At 42.6% G+C, this 15,939-nt stretch overlaps 1 protein-coding gene across 1 annotated transcript in view; it reads right to left on the bottom strand.

Moving 5' to 3' along the window:
* DYRK1A (dual specificity tyrosine phosphorylation regulated kinase 1A) overlaps nt 1-15,939 on the bottom strand; it is a 46,434-nt gene that overhangs the window by 11,375 nt on the left and 19,120 nt on the right. The window contains exon 2 of the mRNA XM_008635291.2: nt 6,873-7,078. Coding sequence (XP_008633513.1) covers nt 6,873-7,078 — 206 coding nt within the window. The remainder of the gene's footprint in view (nt 1-6,872; nt 7,079-15,939) is intronic.

The raw sequence follows: 15,939 nt of genomic DNA, 5'->3' as shown, positions 1-15,939 counted from the left end.
CAGTGTGTGCTGGGCACGGAGCTGCTCCAGGCCCTTCCTCAGCTGCGCAGCCTCCGCCGGCCCCGCTCCAGGAGCTCCCTGGCCCTGCTGGGCTGAGGAGCCAGAGCTGGGCACGGCACCCCAGAGGTGCCCCCAGGGCTGGGCACAGGGGCAGGATAACCCTGCCCTGCTGGGAATGCTCTTCCCACTGCACCCCAGGATCCCATTGGCCTTCCTGTCCCCCAGGACACTCTGCTGGCTCAGGGACAGCTCACTGTCCCCCAGGTCCTTCCCCAGCAGGTCACCCCCAGCCTGTGCTGCTGCCTGGGGTTGTTCCCCTCCAGGAGCAGGACAGAAAACCTCAGGGTGAGTTTAAGCAATTCCATTGGAGAAAAGCTTGTTCCATGTATGTTTTCCACCAGTATTACTTAACTAATAAATGAGCTGGAAAAGTCTAACTGCTCCTCTATGTTTTATAGGATAACTTAATACTTGTAATGGTTGCTGTACAAATAACTCTTTTTTTTTTTCTCCTCAATGACAAAATAAAAAGAATCACATCAAAGTAACCCAAAAAAGAAATTATAGAGAGTTTGTGCTTCTGAAACTGAACCTGCACTGAGGTACCTGAGGGACCACCCTAGAAAGCCAAACTCCCCTTCTCCTCCTGTGTGGGCAGGGGTAAAGACATTAATTCTATTTTATTACAAGGACAAGCACTTTGTAAACATCAGGAAACTGTTGGAAAGTTTCCTAAACAAACTATCGGACATTTACAAAACATTTTTGTTTCTTCCTTTCATCTGGCAAACAAATGTGGCCCATGAAATAAACCCCACCTAAAGAGGATCTCTTTTGGTTCCCTCCCACAGCTCTGAGCAGCAGCAAGTCCTGATCCAGCTGTCACTGTTACAGCTCTTCAAATCCAAGGATTTCCTTCAAATTCCTTAATCTGACTTAAAGAAGGTACTGGAATATGGGAACACTGGTGGGTTTTGCTGGTAAAAGAAACCAGGGTGTGGCACAGGAATATCAGGAATATTGGCAGGGCCCCGTCTCTGTCCTGGGCTGGATCATCAGCACAGGGACTTAAGTTCTGAGGGAAGAGTCTCAATATGGAAGAATTCCATAGTTCAGACCAATTATTCCCACAAAAAATTGCTCTAATTTGGAAAGGGAGTTTGTAGGACAAGTCTTCATATTCGTTTTCTACTTTGTAAGTCAAATTTCCTTGCTTACTTCAAAAATAAAAACCTAATTTCTCCTCTGAAATAAATAGCCTGATGAAAAAAAATTATAATCTGATTTGCTGCCATTCCCTAATTGTAAATTAAATTCTGCAGACTACTGCAGCCAGTCCCTTATTTAAAAAGTGCATTTTGGCAGTCACACATCTCTGGGCACACTCTTGAACCTGTATGAACCTTTCCACAAGTTCTGTTTTGCTCTCCTGGGTTCATAAAGTTTTGGGTTGATTTTTTTTCCTCACACTTTTATATCGAAAAATTTTTAATATTCTCTTCTGTTTCCCAGAGAGATTCTTACTCCCTTCTTCCTGATGATGGAAGACCATGGAACAAAGTAGTCTTTATCCATTTTATACAATCTGGAATTCTTTATTGTTGGGGTAACACTGATTCCTGTCTTGGCTTCAAGGAATGCTCAAGCACCAAAGAAAAAAAGGAAAGGAAGGAAAGGAAAGGAAAGGAAAGGAAAGGAAAGGAAAGGAAAGGAAAGGAAAGGAAAGGAAAGGAAAGGAAAGGAAAGGAAAGGAAAGGAAAGGAAAGGAAAGGAAAGGAAAGGAAAGGAAAGGAAAGGAAAGGAAAGGAAAGGAAAGGAAAGGAAAGGAAAGGAAAGGAAAGGAAAGGAAAGGAAAGGAAAGGAAAGGAAAGGAAAGGAAAGGAAAGGAAAGGAAAGCTCCTATTTCACAAGCTTCAGTCTCTATCTGGTGGCCAGACTGCAACACTGCAAGCTCAGATAAATCTCCCTAAAAACACAACACAAATCAGAGATGCTGCATCTCAGGTCTGAGAGACCAGAAACTAATTTAATTACAATTATAAATGTCAGGGAATACCCACAGAAAAGGCCCCATTTACGTATCCTCAACACACTGGTGACAAAGGACATTTTATGGGAACTGTGACTTTTAACTCAGGTGTGCTGTTTGAACTCCCAGCCTTTGGGGGTGGAACACACAACAAATGTCACTCTTTTTGGACATTTTCTTTTTTGTCCAAGCAGATGGCATTGTTCCTTTTTAAATGATTTTTATTTTGATTATGGAGAATCTTGAGCTGTTTATGGGATGCTTTAATTCAGATTTTATGAAAAAAACAACCAAGATCCACCACCATCCAAACTGATTAAAAGAAGAGAGAGAAAAAAAAATAAATTCAGCTTGTGTGTAGCACATGTTCCACTTGACAAACAGAATAAATAATGAAGATTTTATCGTGTAAGGGCAATTTTAGCAAGAATTCCAAGTGTAAGGACTTATTTAATTGACCTGCATGGCCACACTGATGACAGGGACTGCTGAAGTTAAACCATCATTAACAGGAATGTTGATCAGGTAGTGGGAATATCTGAATTAAGGATTTTTAAGCGGTGCTGCAGCGTGAACTTGGCAATGATCTTGATGTGATCAATAAAATCTCTGGCCAAGATCTATCTGGTCAGTAAAATCTCAAATTATGCAGAGTGATCTTAGATAAACAGAGATAGAAAGGTGTCTAGCAGTCAGCCTGACCTTCCCATTCCAGGTGTTTCATGAAAGCTGAACTGCTGGAATTTGTTACCAAAATCTCACCTCAGGTCCTTTATCAAGTACATCCATTTTCTAAGCATTTCGTTATTAACTGAAAAGAGTTCCAGGCAATCTGAGCATCCACAATGGAGATAAACAGAGCCTCAAAAAAAAGAGACTTTGAAGTTGTGACAACTTTTAAACTCTTATCTTGTATTCCCATCAGGCTGCATTGAACTCACAGGATGGAACCAGTTAAAACTGGACAGAGAAGTATTAATTTGTTACTGCTACAGGAGAAAGATCCCAGAGATCCCAACTTTTCTGTTCACTCTGGACCATGTGCTCCCAGACTTCCCTGAAACTGAAGCACTCAGCAGCCACAGCCAAGATGAGGACCCATCCTGCCAGCACTTTTTGGGAAAAAAAAGCCCTAAAACCAACTCCTGAAGGAAAAAAAAATTTAAAACAGAGCTGGAAGTTTTAAACTGTGATTTAAAACCTCAAAAATAAGTGAAAACCAAAACAATCTGGCTGGTCTTGGAGTATCTTCCTAGAATTCTTTGATCCTTGTCAGTGACAGGTTTGGGGACCACAGCCAGAAAGCAGTAAGTGCAAGAGAAGATTATGTAAATAATTTTTTAAAAGCAACTTATATGTAATTATTTATATTATTTACATGTAACATAAACACATATATTTTATATCATTTTAATATAAATTGTCCTTATTGTTTGCTAACCTTTAATCTGAAGCTGGGAATGATTCCCAAAATAACAGAATATGGCCTGCGAGCCACTACAACCCCAAATCCAAGCAGGACAGAGCAGGAATAAAAGCAATAAATTCACATTCAAGGCCTGGCTTCCTTTTTCTGGTTATGAATTAAAATCATTGCAGGAACCTGAACCAGACACTCCATAAAAAAAAAAAAGAGTCAGTGTGCAGCAAAGACGCAAAAATAACCTGAAGAACATCCTCAGGTAATTACTGAAGCTCAGGGAGTTGGAGGCAAGGATGGCATATTTGGGAGAGCAGCTTTCCCAGCAGCAGCACCGCGGCGCTGCGGCCAGCAGAGGGGGGCTGGAGCTCGGGAAAGGCTCCACCTGGAATCCCGGCAGCGCCGAGTTGGGAAAATCCCGATTTCCTGATCGCTCTGGCTGCTCAATCCACCAGGGAACGGGAGCAAAGGGGCTGCAACTCGCTGTCAATCAGCTGCTGGGTACTCACACCCAAACAGGTCGCTTCTAGGGCACCCAAACGGGGTATTTTAGGGCACCCAAACGGGGTATTTTAGGGCACCCAAAGAAGCTACTTTTACGGTACCTAAATGGGTTACTTTTAGGGTACCCAAACAGGTTATTTTAGGGCAACCAAACAGGTTATTTTAGGGCACCCAATTAGGTTACTTTTAGGGCACCCAAATAGGTTACTTTTAGGGCACCCAAGCAGGTTATTTTTAGGGTACCCAAGCAGGTCAGTTTTAGGGCACCCAGACTAAGTTACTTTTAGGCTGTGGAAGGCTGTAGCACCCAAGCAATCCCAATGGTCCAGGCTGCTGATGTCAGGCAATTCCAGGAAACTGAAGCTCCTAGACCCAATCCTTGTCTGTTTGACTGCATGTGAGCCACTGCATTGAAAGGATCCACTTAAAAAAATTTAAAAGCTTCCTGAATCTGCCTGAAGTCACCTCTTCCCTCCTCCTGTTTTTATGACTATGTTAAGATCAAACTATGAAACCATCTCCAACAGCCAATTCTTTTTGCTGCACGTTAAAAACAGGATCTTCTGGAAGATAACCACTGGAGCAAAGGAGGCTCAGGGGGGACCTTGAATGAAGCAGCTGAGGGAGGGGATCCAGGTTAATATTTTAAGAGCGGCTTTTACTTTGGATCGATCCCTTGATGTGGTTCATTGCACAGTCGTGGAACTGGGATTGTGTAGCTGGGAGGGAGAGGAGGAAAAATTTCAGGAAGTTTCAGGAGGAATTTCCTCATGGAAAGGGAGCTCAGGCCTTGGAAAGAGCTGCCCAGGGAGGTTTGGAGTGCCCATCCCTGGAGGTGTCCCAGGAAGGGCTGGATATGGTGGGCATCGGGCACAGCTGGGACTCATCTTGGAGATCTTTTCCAACCTAAATGATCCTGGAATTCTGTGATATGAACTTACAAAGGCAGAAATTACCTTTTGTGACCAAAGAGAGTTTGCCATTATTAAAGACTGGTCTGTGGGGCAAGACTTTTGTAAGAAAAAAAAAAGTTATTTTTTAATCAAGATGAACAAGAGCTGAACAAGATGAACCAGAGCCGTAGAAGGGCAACTCCAAGAGAAAGATCAGCAGATTGGTTTAGCACAGAGACCAGGTCTAGAGCAGATGATCTGAGCCACCAGCATGAAGATCTCAGCTGGATCTGGCTGTGCAGATAAAATCAGAATTGCAGTGCAAAGACAAAAAGCCACTGAGTCCCCACAGAGGCTCACACAGAACTTCCACTCCAAGGAGGAACCTGGTGAGGAGAACTCTTGGTGGGACTGGGTGATGGGAGAAGCACAAGAACTCGAGGGAGGAAAGAGGCACAGAAGGCAAGTACTCAGAAGACTTCAGAAAGCTGGCCACCATCAAAGCCAAGAACATTGATTCAGTAGGATTGTGCTGGTGCTGCAAAGACTGCTCGATTGCCATGATGAAGGTGGCCAGCTGATCATTTCCTCACATGGATAATGTCCATACAATCTAAAATTCCTTGAGTTTGTTTCTAAAGTGCCTTAAAAGGTTTAAGGTGCAACTTTTCTTGACTGACCAACCTCATTGTAGAAGTTCTGGGAGACCTTTAACCCAAAAAAACTCGCATAAAATGCCTTTGAAGATCCTCAAGCTAAGTATTGTTATATAGGAGCAGATTTCCTCTTCCAGTTGGATTGGCTCTCAGGAAAGGAAACCCATCCTTGGCCAGCTCTATTCACTTTGCCCCTGTCACTGGAGATCTCAAAATCCTGGCATCCAACATCCCAGCACTTGGTTTGACCATTCTCATTCTCTCTAATCCTTTCCTCCTCCTGCAAAAGTGTCTCCCTACAGCACCAGAGCATCTCTTGATAGTACTGAAGAATTTTCTACCTAAAACATCTTGAGCAGCAAAACACTTCACCTACATCCTCTTTAGTGAAACATTCCTCATTCCTCATCAATCTAAACCAAATTTTCAAGTTCTGACTTACGGGCTTTGTTGGAACCAATCTGCCCTTTTGTTTCCACAACTGGACTGTGGAATTTCTAAAAACCAAGAGAATTCCCAGTTATCCAGAGCAACAGCAGCTCTTGTGGCTCCCGGTACTCTGAATTAGGGAGCTCTTTCAGCAGTTCTACCTACTCAAGTAAATTATCTTCTGTGCAAACTATATTCCATTTACACCAACCAGTGACTCGGCAGTAAAAAACTGTCCATTAGAATAAAAAAGCAATCAGATAGTAACAAACAGCACAAAAGTTAAAAAAAATAGTTATTAAAGAGCTTTTTACAGCTGTCCACTTGGCCAATCTTTTTCTCCCCCAATTTCAAAAAATGTTACAAGCAGAATAAGCATAATAAATAAGTTCCAGAAGTTTAGAAACAACTACAAAAACTTACTTTTGAAGTTAGAGTGTATATACATATATATATATATAAAATACGTGTTTCTGAGTATGTAGTTGTATATTAACTCCTTCCTTACAGAGTCAGGAGTTAATTAGTTTAAAAAAACCCAAACCTACAAGAATAAATGCCCTGATCCTGTAATTTATGGTTGTATAATATATGGATGGAGATGGACTTTTCACAAAGGGTTTAGAGTGACAGGATATGGGGAAAACTACCTTAAACTGACAGAGAGCAGAGTTAGATGGGATATTAGGAGGGAATTTTTCCCTGAGGGTGGGCAGGCCCTGGCACAGGGTGCCCAGAGCAGCTGGGGCTGCCCCTGGATCCCTGGCAGTGCCCAAGGCCAGGCTGGACATTGGGGCTTGGAGCAGCCTGGGACAGTGGGAGGTGTCCCTGCCCATGGCAGGGGTTGGAACTCAATCTTTACAGGTCCCTTCCAACCCAAATGATTGCACAGTTCGACATTTCAAGAACTCCCAGATGTAAAAGGAGCTTTCCCCCCATACCTGGTTTGTTAATGGGAGTGGCTGCTCGAGCTGGTCAGCGTAGGATAAGGCCGAGACCTGCTGGTCACTGATGTTCTGCTGCCGCCGGTCACTGTACTGCTGATGCGAATGGGACATCTGTCCAGCCATCTGAAGGCCAGCAGCATGGAATGAAAACGATGGTGCAAGCCGAACAGATGAAGGTTTGCATGCTGAAGTCTCTCCTCCTGCGAAGACAACGTGAGGGTTAAGCAGGTGATGGGTTGAAAATACTGCCCTGTGGTCAGGATCCCAGAGCTCATCGGCACCGAGTGCTTGGCACACACGGGAGATTCCATAGGGAGTGATCCCAGATACCATCCTCAGGGAAAGGTTATCTACAGGGCTGGACAGGAAGGCTGGACAGGGACTTCTCCCAAGGACATGGGGGAATGGCCTTAAGCTGAGGGAGGACAGGGTTAGATGGGATCTTGGGCAGGAATTGTTCCCTGGGAGGGTGGGGAGGCCCTGGCACAGGGTGCCCAGAGCAGCTGCGGCTGGCTCACCCCTGGAGGTGTCCAAGGCCAGGCTGGAGCAACCTGGTCTGGTGGAAGGTGTCCCTGACGGTCAGAACTCAATACTGAAAAGTCCCTTCCAACCCAAACCATTCCATGATTCTAATCCTGAGCATCCCATTTCTCACATCCCCACCTGGGTGTCATAACTCAGTCAGAATTTGACAGGGTTTATTCCAAACACACTAATTCCATGTACGGATTCCACAAAAGCCAGAAAAACACACAGGTTCTGCCTTTCTGGGTTGCTCCCAGCAACTTTCTTGACTGATTGTACCAAAAGAAAGGAAAATCCTGTGTCCAGCCTCAGCAGCTCATCTTCATTTGGGGATAAGGTTTAGGGGTGATGATGGGACTGGATGATCCCAAAGGACTCTTCCAACCCTGGTGATTCTGTGAATCCCTGATTCCCTGTTCTCTGTGTTTATGCCTCCCTAAAAAGTGCAGCAAACAAAGAGCAGCTGCAACGTGAACGCAAAATTATCACTAAAGATTAAATTTAGAAGGAAGGTGTTAAACAGCCAAGCACCTGACCAGCAAAGGGAAATCCCCATTTCCTTTACAGTCCAAACCTTGCAAGAAAATACAAGCACTAGAAAACAGTAGATTAGTACAGCCAAGATTTGGCTTTCTTAAAAATAACTATGTTAAAAGAAAATTAAAATATTGATGTTGATATTGCACCATTGACTCAACATCTATCAGGGCAAGAGAAGAACTGCATGGATGAAATCAAACACCATTTTACATTGGTTATATTAAAATATTAACCATTTTAAGTTAACATTGCACAGAAAATTACTTTTAACTCTTCTACAAAATGTCCATTAAAAACTGAGAATCAGAGTTAATCTTCCATCTCTACAACTTGGTGAAGTTAGTGAACATTTCCTTTTCAAGATTCACTGAACACTCCTGTAAGAATGGCTGAACATATGTAAGACATCATCCAGTATCTCTACTTTCTGCTCTTTTAATTTCTGAGGTTCTGCTTACCCTGAAAAAAAATCATAATCTCACTTAGCAACATCACGGTGACTGAAGTAAAAGTCAAAACAATATTTAAATCAGAGAGTCAAAAATACCACTAATTCTAAAGTGTAGAGCCAGTTACTTTCAAAGGTTTCTATCTTGTATTTTTTTACCTCAGGCCACAGGTTTCCAATAGACAGATACCTGGACAATTACAGAACTTAATAAAAACAGATTTTATTTTTAAAAAATTCTGCCCTTCCACAAGTTCCTAAAAAAGCAGAAAGCTCAAATATATAAAGCCAAAAATCCTGGCACCGTGGGGTTCTCATTTACAGTTTGACTTCATAGGATCTTCTGACACTCCAAAAATCACAACAAATCTGGGCACAAACTGAATAATGCACTACACACATTTAAGATGAAGTCAAAAAGTAAAGTAAAAGAGTGTTAGAAGTATAATTATCCCACAAAACAGAGTTGTAATTTGATGTTTTGATTCAGCTTCAAACTTTCCATGTTTGTAGACCTTTTCCTCCCAAGTCCACCTGCATCCAAATCCATGAATTTTATTCTTTTAGTTAAACATTTTTTGGAATTTGATGTCTGTGACTAACAAAGAGGTCCCTGTTGGCTTGGAGGGGAGTCCCACAACAAATGTGATGCCACGAATCCAAACTGTGTCCAACAAGAACCTTCTTAAACCAGGAACACAAATGGTTGCACAGCAAATCTCAGAAAAAAGGACAAGATTAGAGCCTGACCAGCCCGATGACGTAAGAATGACAAGGAGATGGATGGGAATTGGCTAACTCATCCCCATGTTCCTATCCCAAATGGAAAAGCACTTTAGTCATCTCCTAAATGGGACCGACCTCACCCACGTCACCAACGAGCAACAACCACCTGGGTCAGAAGTTCAGGATCTGTAACCACAAGGATCAGCAGCCAAGTAATTCCATCTTTCCAACTTGTCCCTGTCCCTGCAAGGAAGGCACTGGAGTTCACAGCCTCGTGCTGGAAGCAGTCCTGGCCACCAACACAAACAAGTCACGCTCAGCTCTGGGCCCTGATGAAATCCCTGCCCTTGCCACATCCCAGACTTTGCTCCTGGCACCTGCAATCCAATCCCAGGACATCTAATCCCAAGAGAACACTCCTAGAAACACCCAGTGACACGTTAGGAAGAAAGGAAGGGGGAAAGAAGGACTGGTTAGAATAGAAATCTTGACCTCCTTTAGTTTTAGGTCGAGGAGTCGCTCCAGAAATAGGGACATTTGTGCACATCCATTAACTGAGGCTCACAAAGCCTCTGGTGGCTCAGAGATTGCTTTTTGGCTCATTTGGAGAGCTCCAGACATCCAAAAAAATCAGAGATCTGCTGACCACCAGAGCAGGACTAAAATCCACCGGCACTTGTTACCACAACACATCCAGAACTTCCACAGGACATAAATATCTATGAACAAGGTGTAGTCAATCATCAATTTTCCTTTTTAACCACTACAAGTTCAAGTGCTCACACCTCGTAAAGCACCTTGGGAAGAAAATAAAGTAAAAAACCCCAAAACATATGCCAAGATCTCTAAGCATGAAGCCCATTAAGGGAAGAGATTATGGATTGGAAGTGGGTAGAATTATCTTACAAATAGGCCTTACCTAATGTTAGTTCGGGGAAGGCATAAAAATACCCACCTTGCTGTGTATTTGCACTCAAAAGAGGCTCACAGCTCAGAACTACCTGAAAATAGACACACTGCAAAAATGGATTCCCTCATCATAAAGGAGAAGGTTTATTTCTTTAAAGCATCATCTCAACACAGTGGAAGAAGAATAAATTTATTTCTTTGGTGAGGATGGAAAATGCTTTTCTCATTCAAAATAGCTGTGTTTTAAATGGATTTTTTTTTTTCATGGATGTTTTGGGGCCTCCCCACCCCAAGTGTCCAAGCCCAGGCTGGATGGGGCTTGAGCACCCTGGGATAGTGGAAGGTGTGCCTGCCCGTGGCAGGGAGTGGAACTGGATGATTTTAAAGTCCCTTCCAACCCAAACCATTCTGGGATTTTATGATTTTTTCCAAGCAACAAAGAAATTATTAACTCCAAGCAGAAGTAATATTTGAGATGCTGGTTACCGAGGAGTCTATAAATGAAAGACAATTGGTGTAATATTGGAAAAGTTGGTGTAAAATTTTGCATCAATCTTTAAGAACTCAACGTATTTTTTCAAGATTCAATTCCCTCCCTCATCCATTTGAGATCCTATTATTCCCATTTTGACATCAGTTCACACAACTCATTTAGACATTAAACCTCCTCCCAGATAAAGTACCTTAAGGTCAGGTGGTGAAACACATCCGTGGCCCTCTCCTTTCAGCTACAGCGAGGCACAAACATTCACTGACTGATGGGGAAGAGCTGCAGGTGACTGAGTGACCCCAACAGTGGATCACCAATCCAGAAAAAATGTGTGGATTGTGGCCAAAGCCCAACTGGCCACAGGACTGGGCTACCTCCAAAGGTCTCTTCCAGCCTCAGTGTTTCCATATTTCTGTGCCACAAAGTCAGCACAAAGTGAGATTTCTCCCCGAATCAGGAGTTGTTAGAGCATCTCCTCTGTTGGGTAAGACTGCACCTGCAAATCCCACCAGTAATTCCAAGGTTTCTTTGCATACCTGCCATCCAGCTCATTAAAGATCTACTTTGCTTCTCAAAGTATCTTTGTGACTCTCTTTGTCCCTCTGTCACACTTCTACCCAAGTGTTCTACTGAGGTGCATTCATAGTGAAAGATAAAAAAGGAGGCACAGTCAGACAAAAATCATTAGAGCATTAAAAAAGGTGACATTTCCTTAATACATCTTCCTACTTCTCGCCTCACAATTAAAAATTAGCCCCCAAAAAGAACCACTGTGACAGTTTGAACCCTGTGAGTGATGCAAGTTTGCCTTCAGGACTGACAAAAGCATCTCCCAAGTGCAGCAACAGATCTTGGTTCCATGACACTGGGAGATAAAGAGTTATCTTGCTGATAACAGAACCTTTGCAACAGCCTTAAAAACACTTCCTTGCCTGCTGATTCTCGTGCAAGATGAAGCAGGTAAGAGCAGTCAAAGTCCCATCAGCATTTATTCCATACTTCTAAAAGTTTAAATGCAGTAATTCCCCAATTTTGGAATGTTCAAAGACAGGTTGGACAGGGCTTGGAGCAACTTGGGGTAGTGGAAGGTGTTCCTGCCCACGGCAAGGGGTTGGAATTAGATGATCTTTATGGTCCCTTCCAACCCAAACCACTCCATGATCTCAGGCTGAAGTGTGAAACCTCCTCTGCACAATTCACTTTCCATTCTCTTTGCCTTGCTAGACCTTTTCTTCCTTTTCTTCAACACCTTCCCTCTAAAGATTACTGCTTGACACAAAATGTTTTGAGCTTCTTTCCCCTCATCTCCCTCCTGTCCCACCCTCCCTTCCTGTGTTTGGGTTGCTCAGCCATGTGCAGATATTCCCCCTATTCCCTCTCAGGGCTACGCTGGCAGCTGAGTGAGAAGCTGCCAGAAAACGCAACCTGGGAATAAAAGCGAGAAGTGTCTTGCTCCCCACAAAGGCTGTTCTCTCCACACTCAGAGTTCAAGAGCTTGTGGGCCCACACCACAGACCAAGTACGGGTCTTACTGCACAGGACTGGTTCAGACTTCGAATCTTTTTATTTCCAACCCCTGCTAAGCTACCACAGGTGAAGGCAAGCACTTCTTGTTGCTTTATTCTGTATTTAAATTAGTGAATGTGAAAGCAGCCCAGTGTCCTCTCTAAGAACATCCTGTGTTAGCTGAGGAACTGTACAGCCCTCTTCCTTCATGTGAGATCCTTCTCCTTTTGTTGCAAAGTTAATTGTTCTGTGAAGTTCTGGTGTACTTTATTTTTCAAAATCTCTGCTTGGAAAAGCTCTCGGCATCCATGAGCAGTGATGCCTCAGCTATTGAAGAGTGTCTGGAAAAGGGAGACTGATCCCCGCACTGCTCTAGCATCCAACCACCTCTGTGCTGTATTAGCACATCCCAAAACAGACAGTGAGCAATTAGCAACAAGCACTTGTACCTGACAACTCTCTGTTCAAATAAACCCACACTGAAGACGAGTCAGACCTACCAGAGTTCTGCCTGAGCATCACAGATGTCAACCACAGGGGACTGGAGAGTTTAGAACAATCATCTTTCAGGCAATCAGCAAATGCCAACCTGAACTCTGAGTGAACTTCTGCAGCCCTGCTCTGCCCATTGTCCCCATGCACGGGGTTTGAAGTGACTGCATGAGAACGTGGGGGTACAGGGACCTCTCTCAGCTTGGTCTGGAATGGGAAAAGCTGAAAGAACCCAGGGAAAAGCTGAGAGAACTCAGGGAACAAAGGGAAATTACCTGCGGCAGCTACCGGAGAACAATCCTGTTATAAATATCCCACACGAGTTCCTCCTCTGGAGGAACTTTATTATTGTGGGGGAATTATTAAGAATGGCTGCTTCAGAAGTTATCCTACAATAACTATTCAGCCAACTTCCCTGTACAGAAATGTCAAACACTGCTTTCCCTCAGAGCAGAATGAAGCCCTAAACTAAGAAACAACCCCCCTGTCCAATCCCATTCATGGGTCAACACTCCCATGGATTCCTCCTGCTCCCAGCTCCTGCTCTTCCCCACTGGATGGAGCTGCAGGGAGGACACAGTGCTCAGGAGGTGACATCAAACTCCTGGGTGCCATCTTTTCCCAGCCTGGAGAAAAACTAGGCCAAGAGCAGGTTCATGAACTGCTGGGCCTGTCTTGGCTGGTTTCTTCCCTGGATGATCTGCAGCAGGAGGTGGACTTTGGGCAGGACTTGTGGTCTGTGGCTTTTGTGCAATCAGAGGACACCAGTTCCCCTTTCCTGGAGAAAAACTGGGGCTCAGACCTGTGACAGGGAAAGATTGGGGGAAATATCTTCCCAAAAAAAGCCACTTCAAAAATCTGGTACCAAAAGGACTGAATGCCGCTACTACGTTGTAATTCTCCCACTACAAGAGAAAGAAGTTTCTAAAACTCATTCAATCCACTGGCAACACTATATAAATCTGTGTTTCATTAACTTATAAATATGACTTTGAGTACACTCCAGAGAATCTTAGAACTGAGAAAATGTTGTGAGAGTGAAACCACTTTTTTTTAATACATGAAGCCCAAGATTGCCAAAATTCTCAGCTAAAATCTACAGGAAACACAAGCACTCTTAACTTTCAAAGTCAAAATTAAGCTCTGTGAGACCTCTGCTCTTCCATTTCTGCCCTGGAGAAGCACAGCTAAAAAACACCTGGAATTCCACAGGGAAACAGGGAGAACTGAACCTACGGACAGGCCTACAAAGGACTGAATGGACTGAAAAACCACTAAAATGAAGAGCACTGTGCCCAGAAATTAGGAAAGCCCAGAATCTTTCCCCAGCTTTAATTTAGTGCCTCCATGTCAATAAGTTATGATTCTATTTAGCTCCATGAATGCCCTGTTTGTTTTAGGGGGCAGAATGGAAGCAGCGCTCCCTGAATAGGTGGCCATACAATAGATCTTTTTATTTTCATTGTGTTTAACATAATATCCCTTGACGCTCTTTTCTTCAGACTGTGCTCCAAATAAAATTATTCCTGGCTGCATATATATTCTATAGAGTGGTCATTGTTTTTGCATCCTTGGAATTCACAAACAACCATTTCCTTCTGCAGCGTTCTGCATTTTCTCCTGTTCTGCAGAAAAACAGCGAGGCATGGGATAAACACCAAAGGGCTCCATGATTTAAATTTTTGTATCTTCAGGACTTTGCAAAGACAAGGAACGCATCCTAGCAGGTAAATCTCTGTTTTACAGAGCTCCACAGCTTTACAGGTTAGGGAAAAAAAGCTCCTTTTTGACACACTGCCCCCATGTGATCCTCCAAGAGAGGATATCCCAGGATTTAGAGAGGAAACATTCTCAACTGTGCATCTGTACACACTCCAACAGAGTTATTACTGAGGGTTTTCCCCTCTCCTAACACATGGTTAAAATTCTTCCCAAGTTTTACTGGTCAAACTCAAGTACTTTGGCTGGTGATTCACCCCAACGTGTATTTATGTATTTTATGACAAATGAGTGGGTGAAACAATATCTCAACAGTCAATACTTTATTATTGAATATTTAATAACCTGTATTTCAAGAAGAGACCTAACATTTACTTTAAAACTGACAAATAAAAATTGTCCAAATCCTCCTTTTCCAGAGGTCACCGATGCTGGTGAAAATGTGTCACAGCTGAGGATCTGAGGCTTCTTTTTTTCTCTCCCCCTACAAACTTATGTGCATTTAAAGATTTTATGCAGTTATTCTAAGGTTTACAATTTTTCTAATTGAATGAGAAGTCTGACACTTAAAAAGAGAAAATATAAAGGAGAGGAAAAATGGACAAACTCTTTTATGCTCATGGTGAAAGTTCAAAGAAATACAGAAACAATAATGTTGGAAAATACCTCAAAGATCATCAAGTCCAACCTTTGACCAAACAAACATTACAGCTTTAAAGCAGAAATAAAGACTGAAGTGTGAATATTATTCCCTAATAGGTTTTCCAATGATTACTTAACTCCAACTACCTCTGCATATTTAATCTTGCTCAAAGACCCACACCTGTCCCTCAATTACAAGTGAAAATCACAAATACAATCAGAAAACAGAAACTTCTGTCAAATTCATTAAATAAGGAGAAAAACCTTTATAATCCATGGTAATCTCCTAATACAGCAGAAGTTTAGTGACACAAAGTTTAAATTGACATTATTTTATCCCTTAAACATGCTACAAAAGAACCTCTAAACTTACTCTTCAGGAGGCTTCAAGCAAACTCCAAGTACACACAATTTATATTAAATCTAAGTTTTTGGTTCTAGAAATCACTAAGTTTCTCTATGAAAAGGCTGGCTTTATTCAAGAGAAATTACATTTCCCTCTGCTGACCCTGAAGCTTCCTGAATGGTTTAGAAAACAGCCAGAAAATTAAAATTAAAATTCCACCAAAGTAAAAATCAGATTTAATCAAAAATCTGCTGGTGACAGGAATTTCCACCATTACTAGTAAATGCTGTGTAGTATCAAACCGTAGATACACATTGATACTTATGGTAAAGGGAAGGGCAAAAAAAGGGAAAAAATAGCATGGAATGTAGCTGGATTTACTCAATTAAATAATTTATTAACCTTACAGTCAATTTTACTGAGTTGGAAGGAGAGAATGTGAGCAGTTATGGAAAGAAAACCCAGGAACTGGACACTAAGGAAGACAGAGGGAAGCAGTGGGGAACAGGACTGAGGAAGGTAAAGTGATCCATGACTGAACAGGAGAAAAAGCTCGTTGGGAAAGGGGGGGAAAGGGACAGATACAGATACAGATTTAAGCAACAGAATATATTTTAAGCTTAGATTCCCCAATATTCTTAGGCAGGAATTATATTTAGGACAGAAAAAAACCAGGACTCAACTTACAGCTGAGGAGGGGCTTGGTTTTTGGTGGGTT

This window comes from Corvus brachyrhynchos, unplaced genomic scaffold (genome assembly GCF_000691975.1).
Source record: "Corvus brachyrhynchos isolate BGI_N302 unplaced genomic scaffold, ASM69197v1 scaffold434, whole genome shotgun sequence".
NCBI classification, from domain to species: domain Eukaryota; kingdom Metazoa; phylum Chordata; class Aves; order Passeriformes; family Corvidae; genus Corvus; species Corvus brachyrhynchos.
Note: the sequence above shows the minus strand (reverse complement) of the source record. Positions and strands in the feature narration are given on the sequence as shown.